We start from the raw sequence: 16,515 nt of genomic DNA, 5'->3' as shown, positions 1-16,515 counted from the left end.
ACATTTCCAGGCTCTCAGAATGAAACCCTGTCACCCCTATTCCTCTTAAGCAAGCACTGCTCTGCTTTCTCTCTGTCCAGTCTGGACACTTCACCTAAGTGGGATTGTTTAATGTGCGGTCTTTTGTGACTGATGCCTTCATCTGGTGGGGTTTGCGCCCATGTTGCAGCGTGCCCCCGTGCATCTTTCCTTTTTCTGGCCCAGTAATGTCCCACTATGTGAATATACCGAATCTTATTTATTCATCATCATTTCATTGTTTCCACCTTTTGTGTGGACATTGTTTTCCTTTTTTCCCAGGCATATACCTCAGAGTTAAATTGATGGTCTATGTGGGAATTGTATAAAATTGTACAAAAAACTTAAAATAATGCACATTCTGCATTTAGTGAGATGAACCTGCAGAAAAGATACTGGAAGACCTGGAAGTCAGAAGTTTGTGTTTTCCCTTCTGTGCTTGATTTGACGGTGTGGTATGGGTTGGAGTCCTCAAAGTAAGCACCCGCATCCTCTGTAAAGCAGGACTGACTGGAGACTCAGTCTCGGGGCCTTCCTCAGTAAGGCCCAGCGAACCATGTGTCAGATGGCCCTCATTATCAGTCGTGCTGAGGTCAGGCCTCCCCTGTAGATGATTTTGTTAGTGTTAGCTCTTCTCTTAGACGAGAACCAAATTCAGTTTTTCACCTAGGGAATGTGAACGGCTTGACTAGCGAGGTATGTGGGCTGTCAGTGGGCTGTCGGTTGGTGTTTTGAAGTACGTTGGTTCATGGAAGCTCAAAGCAGGAAGGCAGCCATGGTCCTCAGAGCTAGTGGGGCTGGGGGGCAGTGGGGAAATTGTTAGGGATACAGCTCTGCTCCCAGAATTTGGGACAGCGGCCTGTTGTCCCTGTCTCCTCTCCCTTTGCAGAAGAGGACGCTGGATGAGACTTGCTTCTCTGTGACAAATCAGTTTGACCTATAAATGGCCCGAGTCATGGACATTCTCTTTTCAAAAATGGAAGCCAGAGAAGGACTCTGAGCATTCTTAAGTTTTTTTTACTAATAAAATTAATACAAAGCCTCCCAATGGGACAGTCATGCATGTACCACCAGTGGTCCAAGCTGCCTGGTAGCGAGACCACAAATTATGGCCCTTGTTGAAAGCGTTAATGTTTTCTGCCAACTTGGGGAGGTTTTCCTTGCTTGGTTAGCATTGAGAGGTACATATTAGCTGTTTCATTATGTGAAGTTCAGCTCAGCGGATTATGAGGCCCTCTGTGCACCTGCCGCAGGAAGTTTCCTTGTAGGAAATACTCTGGTTCAGATGTGGTTTTCCCCAAAGGTTCGTCTGCTGGAGGTGTGGTCCTTCGTACGGCAATACTGAGAGGCAGGGGCCCTGGAAGAGGGGGACTTGTGTGAAGCATGAGCTATGGAGGGGCACTGCCCTTAGAGGGGTTCACGCTGAGCTGGATCTTGGACTTTAGCCTCCAAAACAACTGTGAGCTAAATACACTTCTTTTCCTTGTTACTACCATGTTCCATGTGTTTTGTTATAGCAGCAGAAAATGGACTAATTCAAGAAAGAATGAAACAGTGGTTACGCTACATATGAGCTAAACATTAAACCATTCCTTAGTAATAAAGTCTGTTGATAGTGGAATAAGTTAGTGATGTCTTGTAATTCAGCTAGCACTTACATGATTACCAGGCTGGCCTACCATCTACCACATACCTTACTGTTTTTTGTAATTGGCCTTTGTAGCTCTGTGTTTCTCATGGAATGTTGGGGTATATTAAGTTGTGTCCCCTCTCCCAAGGTACTACTGCCCATGTACAAAGGTTGGATTGGGCCTTGTAGGATAATTTCTTTTCATTAGTGTATTTATTAGTCAAGTTTCCTGTTGCTGGGACAAAGTACCTGGCACTTGAACTTAGAGGAGGAGAGGTTTATTGAATTCATAGTTTCAGTGGGTTCACTCCATGGTCAGCTGGCTGCAAGGCCAGAACAGCATAGTAGAAAGGCCTGGCAGGGTAACACTGTTCACTCCATGGCAGCCGGGAAGCAGAGAGCAAAAGGAGGACCAAGAGACAATACACCCTTCCAGGTCAGACCCCAGGACTCGCCCCCCAGCAGTGTCCTGCTAGGTAACAGCACATTCAGCTGAAAGTGAATCCATTGATGAATATGGTGCCTCATGATTCAGTCACCTTCCAAATACGCGACTTTGGGGTACATTTTAGGTCTAAACCATGACAATTAGCAACCATTTATGATGACAGTATCTTAGCATGTGTAGCTTAGGGAAACTTCCGTGGGTTCAAATACCCTTTTCATCTGTGATAAGCTGACCCCAGGCATGCAGGTTGACCTCCTTTGTGAGGCAAGTACAATTTGTAGGTTTGGGGGAGGATTAATATTCCATTCTGCGTCTCACATTCCATGCATATTGAAGTTTTTATACCTGTGAGGCAAGATTTTTCAAATCCTGTGTAGCAGGAAATACATTTACATGGCAATCTAGTATACCATTGATTACATAATTATGTATATATAACAGGAGTGAGTTTCATAAGGTAATGCTTATGCTTTTCTATCCTGTTTCACTTTTAGAAAAAGTAGATTATGAAAGACTAAACCAATTTCATAATCCAGTGATGGCTTATCACCTGTGCTTTGACCAGCATGCTCTGGTGTGCCAGTGCTCTGCTACCTCCAGATTTTCATGGGCCTGTTTCTTCTGCCTGGAGCACTTCCTCTCACTCTGCATGGGCCTGCTAACGTCCTTTCTCCAGGCAGCTGCTGCCTGTCCTGGGAAGTATTTTCATAGTGTTCAGTCTTCTTGTAACGCTGGACTTGCCATTAAATTGTTTCTTCTCTGAAAGTACCCAGTAAGGTTCAGGACAGTGATAGTGTTAATCTAACTGTTGTTTTCCTGGTGACTCACATCTAGTAAGTTTTCCAGAAGCTGTAACTGGTGCCATTAATAGTGAAAGCTTTAATCCATTTCTTACAGTACTTTGTTCTACCCATTTTTCAGGAAAACGTGCCCGTGTATTAAGTGAGCCTCACATACCTCACTACCTTTCTCAAGGTAGTGCATCTTTTCAGTTTATGAAATTATTTCATGCTTGTGCTGTGTGCCTAGTGTGGGTTGCAGTCTCCTGAGGAAAATGATGGAAGGTCTCTGGCCTGGAGCAGTCCAGTCCAGGGATGGGGACACCAGTGGGTCTGTGGCTAATGTGAAGGGAGCCCTGGGCGGAGCACTGTGGTGCAGGGAAGGAGCTGCTAACAAGCAGAGAGGATCGGAAGCTGCGCTGAGATCCACAGAGGGAAAAAGACGCACGCTGGCTGAAGAGGTCTAAGCTTGCTCTTGTTGTAGGGAAGCAGTGGCCTGCGAAGAGGCAAGTGGGAGTAACAGTTGGCTGTAGTACTGCACAAGGAGGCAGAGAAATGAGCTCATAAAGATGTGAAGTTGAGTCCTCTGTCTTCCGCAGAGAGCACAGAGCGACAAGGCTGTGGCAGTGGCTGCGTGACAAGCTGAGTCTGTGTGGTGGCTGCAGAAAGCAGTCCTGTAGCTATCCCAGGGCCCCGCCCCCCCAGCAGGCTCCAGCGCTAACAGCACCCAGCGGTGTTACCTTCAGTTGCTAGACAGTGTCAGCACTGACAGCGCGGACGAGACCCAGCTCCCAGGGGCCGATCAGGGTGACACCCACCCATCCTAGCGTCTGCTTCCATCCAGAACTGCAGCAATCACAGAGGCTTGGGTTTCAGATGGTAAATCTGGATCCTCAGGACAAGATTGTATTTTGTTCATTTTTTTAATGAATCAGTGAAACATTTGACATATTTGGTTTTATCAAGAAAAAAAAGAAAGTTTCAGGTTTCCGGCTCTTAGAACCACTAGTGGGTAGTGCGTAGTGCGTAGTGGGTAGTGGGTAGTGGGTAGTAAGGTGTTAAGAATGGTTAACAGCACATTCAGGATACAAGATAACCTTTCTGTCTTACTTCTCTGAAGACTGTTGTTTCAAAATACAAACCAGATTGACGTTATCTCTAATTCCTAGGTAACTCTGATGCTGCTTATTTTAGTAGCTCCTGCAACTAACTGTGAGTTGCATAGATAATTGTTGTGTGCTTGTGACTTACACAGCAGTGAATTTGGTGAATTTAGTGCTTCACATTCAGATTTACACCCTTGGCTAATTTTTTTTTATAATTAAGGAATAAGGTGTTTCTTGGATTTGCAGACAGGATCGCCATAGAGAGTCTTGTTTCCAGTTCCATTTATGCAGACAGCTGCCCTTGCAGAGTCTGGCTGTAGGAGGAATCTCTCATAGTGGTGCTGGTGGGTAGCACCTGCTGAATTCTGTATGTTGCTTCCAAAGTCCAAGGAATCATTGTGTTCCTTGAGAATTCACTTGCGTTAAGGAGATAAAATTTAGTGACCACCACTTTGAAGTTTGATTTCAAATATGGTCCTGATGGCAAATTATGAATGTTGTAGAGCCTTTTATGAAATGAAATGTTTACATCTAAAATAATCCATTGGTCTTTTGAGAACATTTGGAAAAGGTGAACAAAAGGTACAAAAGCACTACTTGGACGAAAATCCCCCAGCAACTTGCATTGATGTTTTTTCTTCACCTTCTGCCTCTCCTCCTCCTTTTTTAATAAGAGTGTGTACAGCTTGCTGCCCTTTTTCTTTTTTTATAACACATGAAAACCTATGTCTGCTCCTTTAGATAAGCTGCACGGAGCACAAGCAGACATAATCATGGTAAACCCTGAAGTCGGCCGGTGGGAATTGGATTAGAACAAATCCTTGAGGATGTTTAGGTTTCCTGAGAAGCCTGTGTACAAGAGTCCCTCCTACTCAGCAGTCCCTCGTACTAATTTCTCTTCCAGAAGAGAGAGAAAGAAAATTCAGGTCATAGATGAAAAGTAAATGGGGTTTTTGGCCCTGAAAATAGCCAAACCAGCATCAGTACTCCTCCAGCCAAGGAATCTGCAGAAGGCTGGCTGTTAGGTGATTTGATTTGTTTTGTAATCCTGGGGCTGCTGGGATATCAGGAAGCCAGCTGAAGAGGTCCCAAAGCAAGGGTTGTGAAAGTACGCTCTGACTGTGTCTGGTGAGACAAGTAAGTCTCTGCAGAATGTGAAACGGGAACCCCCAACGCCCCAGTGTGCTTACATTCTAATAAAGGACAAACGCGCACTGTGTTCCATCTTGCCACTCTTTATTTTATTTTAAAGCATCAGATAACTTGCAGGTCAGTCTGCGCAGATGATTATGTGATGGGAGGGGGAAAAATTCAAGATGTATTTCCTGTGTGAAGGGAGAGGCACCTGGTCATTAACCAGTAGTGTGCCTTTGCCGATCACGCACAGTGCGAAGAGATCTTGCCTGTTAACTTGGATGGAGTTGATGTGCTGTAGGGAGGACAGTAAAATCTAGAAATGTGATACTGAGATGATCTAGTCGCTTGTAGTTTTGAAATGCACCATCTGTTTCCTTAGGACTAGAGTGAGAATTTGGTTGATGTTTTACAGAAAGCATTCTCCTTAGCAGAGCAAATGAATGAATGGCCAAATTCAAAATTTTCATCTGATACAATTGCCTGACTGTGGTAAAGATGAGAAATAATTGATTTTGTTTATCAAGAAACTTCCATTGTAGATAATCATACATCTATATCAGCAGAATTAACTTTTATTCTCTTTTTGTCTCTTTCTGTCTTTCTTGTGCTGGATACTGAACCCAGGGCCTCACACATGTTAGGCAGGCAGTCTACCACTGAGCTAGAGCTGCAGTCCCTGTTATTTTCTTTAAAAATCTTACTTTGCATAATGGGTGATGGGATTGTGTGTTTGAGAGTCACAAACATGATTTCTTTCCCAAGGGGTTCTCCACTGAACTCTTGATGTAGCAGAAGAATGTATATTCAGTACTTTGGAATCTTCTTTTATCAATGGTAATTATTTAGTAAGGAAAAAATCCCATAGAATTATGAATACATTATACAAAATTATGTAATAGTATGTTGATGTCAAAGAAATTGGTCCAGAAACCATATCAATCTGTGTAATTAAATGTGTGTCTGTTTTAAAAATATTCTTTTAAAAATTTTAAAAATAATTCTCCACATTATTGAACAAAAGCAAAATTTATTGAACTGACAAACTACTAAGCAGTGTCATTTTTACATAATAATGAAATATTAATGTACCCTGAAGTTATGTCAGTTTCAGAGAACAAGTCTAACACTTCAAAGAACAAATTCTCAGTTTTTGAGAAGAAAAAGTACATAAACTGGAGTAAAGTATCCTAATTTCTGGCTATCTGGAATATTGTCAGTTCTTTCAGGATAGCTGCACCTTCTTTGTGATTTATCCTTCTAAGAATGAGTGGCTCCTTTGATATTTAATATATATAAATGAATGTCCTACTAAATGATTATACTGTTAATGGGAATGCTATTGCATATATTAGGAAGCTATCAGGTTTTTAAGATAGACTGTCTTTAATTTTTTTTCTATTATAAAAATAGTAAATGTCCATGAAGATTGGTTGGGGCAGGAAAAGGTGGGCACGTAGATGAGCAGCATAACTTTCATCAGACAACCATGTTTATTCTGCTGTGTAACCCTTTCTGGGTTTTTTGCATCTTTTTCTTTATCTCTGTTGCAGGTGTGTATAGATAATTTTATGTTCAGTGGTAATTTTAACCTCCTAGACTTGGAGTGGACTGTCCTTTTTCCTCTCTTTTCTTCCTCTTCACTGGCAAATTTCCACCCTCCCTTTGCATAAGCCCCGGGGAGCTCTAGAACTTGTTCTTAAGGCTGAAAGCAGTTGCAGCTTCGTTAATGAAAACCGCACCTTGCAGGGCTCTGCTCTGTGACACCTGCTCTGATGCCTCTGCAACACAGGTTGGTTGCTCAGCTATGTTAGAAAAGCATTTCTCCCCAGAGGCAAGGATCAGATGCCTTCCAGCCTAGGAGCATTGTGAGGAGTGAGAAAATACCTTTTACTTTAGCAGAAGCCAACGTGGGCAGAGCTTCAGTTTTACTTTACTTATCTCTGTTGCTTTAATTTGTGAAGGGTTTGTCATGGAGCAAGGACCGCTGTGCATTGTTGTCAGCTATTTTTGTGTTAGTTGCACATGATTCACAGTATTTTCATAGTCTTCTCAAAAGTCCTGTTACTTTCCAGTGTATATGCAAAACTTAGATTACTTCAGATGTATAGGAGAGTAAGATGGGAAGATCTTACGTCATCTATGCCCTTGTAATAGAAAACAAAAAATTTGCTCATTTTTCTTATTTTACTGTAGTCATTTTCTGAATATTATACTTTGATTTTCCCAGGTAATTTTGGTATACCTCTTGGTTAGTGCTTTGAGCTCCTGAACATGTATGATGTTAGGTAATAAATCGATGGGAGATTGGGCTGAGCTATTAATGGTCTGTGATACAACCTGGAAGGTCTTTGCTAGTTGTTAATCCCAGAAATTCACTAAAGATTTGCCTGTTTCTCATTTAAAAAAAAATATGGCCAACTAAGAGGTTGATTCATGTAGGTCTTTAACTATTCTGCTGTTTATTTTTATAAATATTAAAATCATTTTAGGTCCTTTTTTTTTTCTACCATATCACAACAAACTTTGCATCTGTGTTAATTTGATAGCTTATATTTCATACTCTTTCCTTCTGTTATGCTTGGATTAGTTAAATGTCTTAGTGTAATGAGCTACTTTGCAAAATCTATTTTTTAAGTCAAAATACGTATTCCCATAGGGAGGATGATAAAATGGGCACATGAAAGCCTCTCACATTCCTATAGCTGAGCACAAAGCCGAGGTTGTTTATTAGACCCTTTTGTCAGGCATTTCTTTCTCCCTACTCCCCACCCCAGCATCAGAATCCTCTTTAAATGGGAAAATGTGGTGAGAAAGAAATAAGACAGCACCTGAAGCTGTCGCTTGACTGCGCCTCCCTTTGCTGTGTGGTGGTCAGCACCTGCCTACTGCGAAGGCAAGGATAAGATAGGCTGTGAATTCAGATGAGCCACGGGTGTTTTTATACACTACGTTTATCTATTGAAGTTGTAAGTTTATTTTGGAAGCATAATAAGAAGTCTTAGCCTGACGTTGATTAACCTACCATGAGGAGTAGGGCCCCAGGGCAAGACTTTGGCAGTCCATTGAACTGAATTATCAGGCAGCCTTTCAAGTGAATATTCTACAAACCAGCTGTGTCCGTGGGTGTTGGGTACTTGCAGAAAAATCACAATCAGGAGAGCTTGGGTTAGCCTGAATATTCGATGTTTGACCAGCAGTACTAGTTTGTACAGGTGTGAAAACTGAATTAGAGTGGAAAAAACTGCGAGAGAGATAGGGACATTATAATGATAGACCAGCATATTAAAAGCACTGCATCACTAGGCTGATGTGTTCATCTCAGGGGATCTCCAGCTTCTTACTCTGGAAACCTAATATAAATGGTTAGATCCCGCGATGATCAGGACAGAGGAAGCACTGAAAATGTGCTGAGTTGGCAGAACCCTGTGCTCACTTGGGGTCTAAATAAGAAGATGTGGGAATTAGGTGAGCAGACAGCGGTGGTGAGACAACAATAAAGAATTTAGGGGAAATTAATCAAGTAGCTCAATATAAGTTCTTCTGATTTCTCTGCCTTTATTGCCCATGAGAGCGCCTTAGAAATGCTGACAAGTGAGATACTTAAAACTGAAAAACAAACAGAAAAGCCCCCAAGAAACCCTGCTCTCGTTAGGATTAAAGACAATACAAAATCCTACAGCACTGTCAGCCTACGTGATGAAATACTTGGGAATCCAGGTTGCTGATCTGGGCCTTTCCTCTTGGCTGCTTCCTGGAAATAAATTAGCAGAGTGACTTGGGATCAGCAAACCAGTATTTCCTGCCTAGGAAACCCTGGCTTGCTCGGAGGGCTGCAGGTTAAGAGCTGGGATCTCCACCAGCAGGTCCTAAGAAGTCGCGGAGGTGTGCTTGTCCTCGCTCACGTTTCCTCTGTTCCCCGTACTCTCTGGCGGGAGAGGGCTCCCTAAGCTGTCCTGATTTCGTCACCGTACACTGCCCACCAGATCTGCTGCTGATCAGTATTGTTGACGGAGGGCATAAGTTCGCAAGCAACAGCAGTTTCCCCCAGATCCTACTTTCCTTCTGGACCCTCCTCATTTGCTTATTGGGGGGCCCACGGGTTGGCTGCCGTGGTGACCAACGCCTGGCCTTACTTCAGGAGTGTCACTCTGCTCAGTCACATCACCTCTCAAGCTAAGCTTTCTTCCCCTCTAAAAAGGAAGGGTGGATTTAACTGATTGCTCTTGGTGCTTCTGGTTACTCAGTCTGTGTCTGAACCAGTTCAGAGTGAAGACATGGGCAGAAAGTGGCAGAGCGAGTAGCCGAGAGCGGGAATGCGGAGGCCATCTAGGTCAGTCTTCTCGTTCACAGGTGAGGGTGCCGAAGCTTCTGGCAGCTCAGTGAGCTGCGTATGCCTGCATGCTTGGTACTTCGCATATGGGTAAAGAAAGCTTTTTCTTGAATTTACTTTTCAGAGTTCCTGGTGAGCATTGCACATGATTACAAGTAACTCGGTGTGCATTTCTCTGCCACAGACCACACTACAATGTGATGCCTTGGACTTTTTTTATTTCCCAAGTACCTCCTATAATGCTTCTAGGTTTTGGTAAAACAGTAAAGCAGGGCTTTCCAAGGGTAAAAGGCCTTGAAGTCAGGTTTCTTTAAAGGAACAGCTATGGATTATACTTCAAAGTTTGGCCCAAAATGTGATGAGTACGCAGAAGCACATCTAGTGAGGGTTCTCTGAGGAGCCAGGCTTTCTCCTGTTTGCTGGACGTGGCACGGCTGTTTTAACGTTCGGAGGGAGGTTTGCGCGGTAGCCAGCTCCAGCCTCTCAGCACAGAACGCTTCTGACCTGTTCTGCTTCTCTGCCTCCTCCTCGCTTCTTACCCTTGAATTGTTCCTCACAGTCACTTTCCACCAGGGAAACAACGTTTTGCGCTCTATTTTCACTTTACTGCTACATCGTCCTGGCTCCTTCAGTTGTCCAACAAGGCTTCAGTGTTCACTGACGGGCTATAAACTGCCAGCTGTCGTCCTAGGCACTGCGGGCACATCAGCGAGCGACACCTCCAAGAGTGGAGGCCTGTGGGGCTTGAGAGTGCTGGAACAGAACGGGCCGCCGGAGCTGGCAATCACTGTAGCCAAGTATTGAGCACCTTCTAAAGGCCAACCAGTAGTTAATGATTTGAATGAGGTTGCTGCCTTGTGACTCACAGTCACCCAGTGAGCCAGACATTATCCTTTATTTTATAAATGGTGAGGTTGTGTCCAGTAATTTTCTCAAAGTCCCCTAACTAGCAATTGATGGATCTGGGATTTTTCACACAGAAATTTGTCTCAGGATCTGTGATGATTACTCATTTTACTGCTTTTTGAGAGAGACAGAAATATAGTTACAGGTGTCCTTTCTAATGTATTGGCTGAGGATTTGCACATGTACCTAAAGTTATAGGAACTACTTTATTCAGATGGTCAGTTATTTCTGCAGCTGTTTTACCAGCTTACTTTCTTCATCTCTCTTTCACGTATATATCCTTGCTTAATTGACTGTTTTGATCTCCTCTGAAGTGAAGTTCCGTGAGGGCAGAATTTCAGATTCCATAGTTTACTGCAGCATCCCTGTTATCCAGCGTCTGGCATTGTTTTGAGTATTTATTGCATATTGCTTAATATTGATTGACTACATGAATTTTCCCCCTTGTTTGATTCATTGTATGGAATAGAATACAGCTTGAGATTCGCTTCCCAAATGCATGCCCTCCAAATCACTTTCCGCCCTTCCTTAAATCCTCAGAGAAACCAGTGTAATGACTTTCTGTTTGTCATCTTTGTGTGTGTTTTTATATTTCAATACCTACTAATGTGTATCCAGTAACTAATGTGTAGAGCTTGTTTCTGGGCCTTTTGCAGTTATTTGTATTTTGGATTTAACATTGAATTATATGCAAAGCTAAAGAACAACTGTAGAAAAGTCCTCGTATAAGTAATAAGCAGAACTTCTCCAAACCCTAAGGAAGACTTTTCATATGCCTTGATATATGGTGAAAGAAGAAATGGGATTCATATACCAGATTACAATTAAGCATTAACTCTAAAAATGAACCAGTTGTGGTTTTCTTGATTAAAACTTAGGAATTAGATGTACTGAATGCATCTGTGCCAGAAGATTGGTTATGTCTTTGCAGTTTCCTTCAACTAAGGGGGAATCCAAATTGTTCAAGCCAGAAAATCTAAGTGGCAAATTTAGGTGATGAAATTTCAGTGGCCAAAAATTCTCAGTAAAACTTTTTTCCTTCCTTTAGTTGAGACGGGAGAAGATTGACCTTGAAAACACATTGGAACAAGAACAGGAAGCACTAGTGAATCGTCTCTGGAAAAGGATGGATAAGCTTGAAGCTGAAAAGCGGTTTGTTGGGTCTTGGTCTCGGTGTGGGTTATGTGTTTCTCTCTCCAGACTGTTGTTCTGGATGTGATATTTTAATTTCTCAGGGGACGAAGATCATTTTAACTTGCCAAAGGAAAAACATGTTGACCTGAATTCTTCCCGTGTTGGTCACTTTTTTATGCCTTTGCTCTCTTACTTTCTTTTTATTTGGTGTCATAGGCAATGGCAGAATGAATCACGACGCTGTTGTTTCTAGAGTAGTTGCAGTTTCTTTTTTTTTTTTTTATTTTTTATTTTAAAGAATAAAAGAAGGATAACATAATAATAGGGGGGACTTAGCAAATTACAGACAAAATGGTAGGAAATTATCAATGTGCAGTTTCAACTTCTCACCTTTTCCAGCCACTTTCCCCAGCTGACTTCTGAAGTGTTTAGTTTATGATGTTCTTACACATCTCTAGACTTTATTCGATTGGGAAGGCTGAGATTATGGGGGCCCGGGATTTAGCTCAGCAGCATAGCACCTGCCTGGCAAGTGTAAGGTCGCAAGTTTGATTCCCGGCACAAATACATACATACATACATACATACATATTACGGAATAAGGAAACATCTCTACACACTTAAGGTGAAGACGTTTTGTAAATGTGTGGACATGTAAAATGTCATTCAGTAACACTCATTTCTTAAATTCATTTCTACAAGGCACTGTTAGGCCCTCATTTTTAATCACTGTACTTTGAGGGCGGTGGGGCAGGAGAGGTAAGAATGGCAAGAAGGGTTTTTCTCTTCAACATGTGCATGGATGTAAAAAGTGAGGTTTTTTGGGAAAATGTTCATCAGTTCACTTCCCCCACATCTTTTATTTGCTCCCTGAAGTCTTTCTGCCATAAATAATTGGCTTGAATGGGCATTTGTAAAATTTTTTGAGTTCATCTCTCAATTTGCAAAATACATGACACACAGCTTTAAGAAAAGCTGTCTATAAGAAACATTCAAGCTTTGCATGAATCCGCTATAGTTTGCATTTTTGGCAGTAGGAAATTATAGTAATAAATTATGAAAAGTTACTTTATACAACAAAAGTAGGGACCCTTATTGTATTAGCTAGTATTCACATACTCGTTTCCTCAAGGGTAGGCCTAGAGGTAATTTACAGTGTATACTTGTGCAAACTCAAAGGTTAAAAAGCTAAAAATAGACCCCAGAAATGCCAGCAGCATACAAAAGGGATTAAAGATCTGTTGCAGGTCAGTCTTCCTTTATACAGTACAGCTGGAGGTTTTACGTATATTTGTGCCAAGTTGTTGAGTGGAGTAATTTGAGATAATTATTTTGTAGATCAGGAGCTATTGAATTTTATACGCTTCGACCTAATGATAATTTCTGAATATGGTGGGATCACAGATTATTAAACAAAGAACATTGGTTTGGTTCTTAATCTTTGCTATGGCCAGAAGCCAAGGGCCCTCTGTCCAGTTTGGCAGGTCCTAGACATTGGTTCCGACCGAGGAATTTAGAAGTTCAGTTTCTTTATATGGCCTCACTCTCTAAAGAAATCCGTAGTAGTTCATAAGCATTCAGATGTTTGCTTAATTCCTGTGCGCATTTTTACATCAACTTCAATGACCCAAAGCATTGAGTAGAATTCCTGTACTATCTCCAGCACGTTAAGAATATAGTCAGCAGATACTTCTGCGTGCCTGTGTGTTCCAGGCATAATAGAACCAGATATGAGAGACTTTTCAGCAATGCTAAAGTACCAGTCATCATCAAAAAGACAAAACTGAGATTAGTTTTAGCTCTGCCCTTTGACCTGAGAGACCAAGTAAGGGTGACCAGAAGTTGGTGTAAACGTGGGCAGGGAGTTGAGCAACCTGTGAATGCTGGCCAGTAAGCAAAGCTTACTTTCTTGCAGCCAGCATTTTTTTTGTCTTTTAAAGGCAAACTGTGTTTCATTTTTGGAAATTTTCTTCTCATTGAAGAATCTTGCAGGAGAAATTAGATCAGCCCGTGTCTGCCCCACCATCGCCTAGAGACATCTCCATGGAGATCGACTCTCCAGAAAACATGATGCGCCACATCCGGTTTCTGAAGAACGAGGTGGAGCGGCTAAAGAAGCAGCTGAGAGCCGCTCAGTTACAGCGTAGGTAGCCCGCGGGCTCGTGGCGTTTTCTGTCTGTTGAGTTCACATGTGGTTCATACTGTCTTTTGTTACTGGTGAATGTTTACATAAACTTGCTGTCATCCTAGAAGAGATTTTAAAAAACAGTATACTAGGAGATACCCCTGGAGAGTACTTCAGAAGGTAATTCAGGAGATACGAGAATCGCAGGCAGTGTTTTTAATCTTTGCCCCCATGTCCAGCCTAGGATTGTGCTAACCTAATGGTGCAGGAGACTTCAGCGCACTTGTGGAAATTAAGGTAGAAAATAACATGTTTACCATTCTTACTACTAAATTTAGGGTTCTTTTGTTTGTTTGTTTTGGTGCAGTACTGGCAGTGAAACCCGAGGCCTTTGCACTGAGCTACACTGACAGCCCTTTAATTTTGTTTTAATCAAAAAAATTTATTTTTAATTTGTTTTATTTTGAAACCAGGTCTCACTGAGTTGTCTGGGTTGGACTTGAACTTGAGATCCTCCTGCCTCAGCCTCCCAGGGTACTTGTATTAGAAGCATGTGTCACTATGCCCAGCTTTAAATTTAGTCGTAACTTTAATTTGTTCATAGTATTTAAAGAATAAATGCTCACTTAATACTTGGGGAATGGCCAAAATGTTGAGTTAGAAATGAAAGAGATGAGATTTCTGCATACCCACGTCCCTCTGTTTTCTTGGGTCTCCCTGTTTCTGTTTATCTGGCTGCTCACATTTATCTCACTGACCACAGAATGCAGCGAAAAGTGTGCAAAGTGTAAGTCCGTCTCTTGTCCCTGGGCCCGCCTAGCTGGTTTTCACAAGTACACATTTTTTCTGTGTTCTTCAGATAATACATGTGGGTGTGATTGAAAAGTATGGTGACTGCTGAAATTTTTTTAAAAATTATTAGAACAGAAGACACATTGCCATTAATCCCCCTTAGAATATTCCCCCTTGCTTCAAACACACTCACCCCGTTATTCTTGCCGCTTTCTGAAGCGGTTCTGGGAGCCCTTCTTCATGTCTAGCTGTGCTGTTGTCCCTGCCTGGATGTGCTGACTCAGGTAGAAGTGTTTACCTTTCTTGTTCATTTTGACTCTGGGCGAGAGCCAGCAGAGATGCACTGAGAATGAGGATCTGTGCTGTAAAAGTTGTGCAAAGCTGCTTTTCTGTCGCATGACCCTCGGCAGCAACACGCATCGTCTCTCTGATCGTGCCTTGTAGACACACTTACAGAGAGGGCTTCCAGAGCAAGTGGCGAGAATGATGGGATAAGCGTGTTCCAAGTGTATGCGGGGGTGGGGGTGGGTCTTGTGGGTGGGATTAATGACCATGTGCCTTTTACTAAATACATTTTTCTAATTGAAGCATTCGCTGTATATTTTCACCTCCCCTTGTATGAATTTTTGTTTTTGTTTTTGTTTTCTCAGTACCAGGAATTGAACTCACGACCTTGTGCTTGCCAGGCAGGTGCTTTGCCTCTGAGATAAATCCCCAGCCCCCCTTGTGTGAATATAAAAATCATTTATTCCAATAGTGGCACAGTGAGCGTCCTCTTTTGTGCCTGTTTTCATTTTTTATACGTTGAAGTCTTTACCCTCCTGGTGTATGCAGAGGTCCCTTAGCTCCTTTTCTGAAGGCTGCGTAGTAGTCAGTTCTGTGGACATGCCCTGAGTTTGCCTGTAGCGGTGGGTGCTTTCTTTGGCTGTGCCATGCTGCAGTGTTTCTGGGTACGTGTTTGCTGCCTGTGCGCAAGCACTGCCAGCATAGCTCCCAGGTGGATGTACTGGGTCAAAGGTAACACGTGTTTAAGTTTTCAGCTGTTCCCATCGTCACCTGCATCGTTGACTGCAGTCGATTGCAAGTTCTGCTGTAGTGATGCATGTGTGTCAAGGTCATCCCCAGAAACTTTTAAGAGTGGTAGATTAGTTTCCTATTTCTGCTATAATGAATCACCACAAATACAATGGCTCCAATCGATACATATTTATTATTTTATAGTCCTGGAGGCTAAAAGTCTGCCAAGGGTTGCACACTCTGGGCCAACCTCAAAGTGCCCATGGGGCGCGTTCCTTTAGGAGGCTCAGGACATCATCCGCAAACCCTGTTTCTTCCAATTCCCAGAGGGGTCCTGCATCCCTCACAGTGGCCTCTGCACCCACTTGGCTGCTTTGTGTCAGCTCCTTTGTGTGTGAGTGGGAGTGGGAGGTGCTGGGGTTTGAACCCTGGGCGCTCTACCACTGAGCTACATCCCCAGAACTTGTAACTTTGCATTTTAAGGTAGTTCTCACTAAGCTGACCAGGGTGACCTCTGACTTGCAATCCTTCTGCCTCAGCCTCCTGCATAGCTGGGCCTACAGGTGTGTGCCACCATGTTGGGCTCACATGGGATTTTCCCATGATTCCCCTGACTCCCTTTATAAGGGTCCTTGTGTCTTGGGCCCACCCTGATACCTGAAATAATCTCATCTCAGAGTCTCAATCACAGTCCAGAGTCCCTTCTGTTGTGTGAGGGAGCAGCACTTGCCGGTGTGAAGGACTGGCATGTGGACCGGGCCTCACTCACACTGCAGGCGTACGGTCTTCTGAAGGTTTTTTTGTTTTGTTTTAAATACAAGTAATGCTAATGTCATCTCCGGTTGATAGCTGCAATTTGTTTCATGAAAACAAGTGCGATAAACCTAAGAGTGATCAAATGGTGCCTTAGTCTCTTTCTGGGCTTTTTCTGTGTTGTAGAGACAAATGTCTTTAGCAGCTCTCTGTGCTCTTTCCAGGGCTTGCTTGCTTGTTTTCTTCTTCATTTGCACTGGGTGGTTTTGGAAGACGCTTGGGGAGAACTGTCATTCCCCTCTTCCACTCCCTGCCGCAGAGCGTGGTGAGCGTCCCCAAG

The 16,515-nt window shown here is 42.8% G+C and overlaps 1 protein-coding gene across 1 annotated transcript in view; it reads left to right on the top strand.

Annotated features, from left to right (window-relative positions):
* Positions 1-16,515, top strand: part of Ccdc6 (coiled-coil domain containing 6) — a 99,877-nt gene that overhangs the window by 65,532 nt on the left and 17,830 nt on the right. The window contains exons 10-11 of the mRNA XM_013514770.1: positions 11,403-11,506; positions 13,471-13,631. Coding sequence (XP_013370224.1) covers positions 11,403-11,506; positions 13,471-13,631 — 265 coding nt within the window. The remainder of the gene's footprint in view (positions 1-11,402; positions 11,507-13,470; positions 13,632-16,515) is intronic.

This window comes from Chinchilla lanigera, unplaced genomic scaffold, assembly GCF_000276665.1.
Source record: "Chinchilla lanigera isolate Chin_1 unplaced genomic scaffold, ChiLan1.0 scaffold00024, whole genome shotgun sequence".
Classification (NCBI taxonomy): Eukaryota; Metazoa; Chordata; class Mammalia; order Rodentia; family Chinchillidae; genus Chinchilla; species Chinchilla lanigera.
The sequence above is the reverse complement of the archived record's forward strand: the minus strand, read 5'-3'. Positions and strand labels throughout refer to the sequence as shown.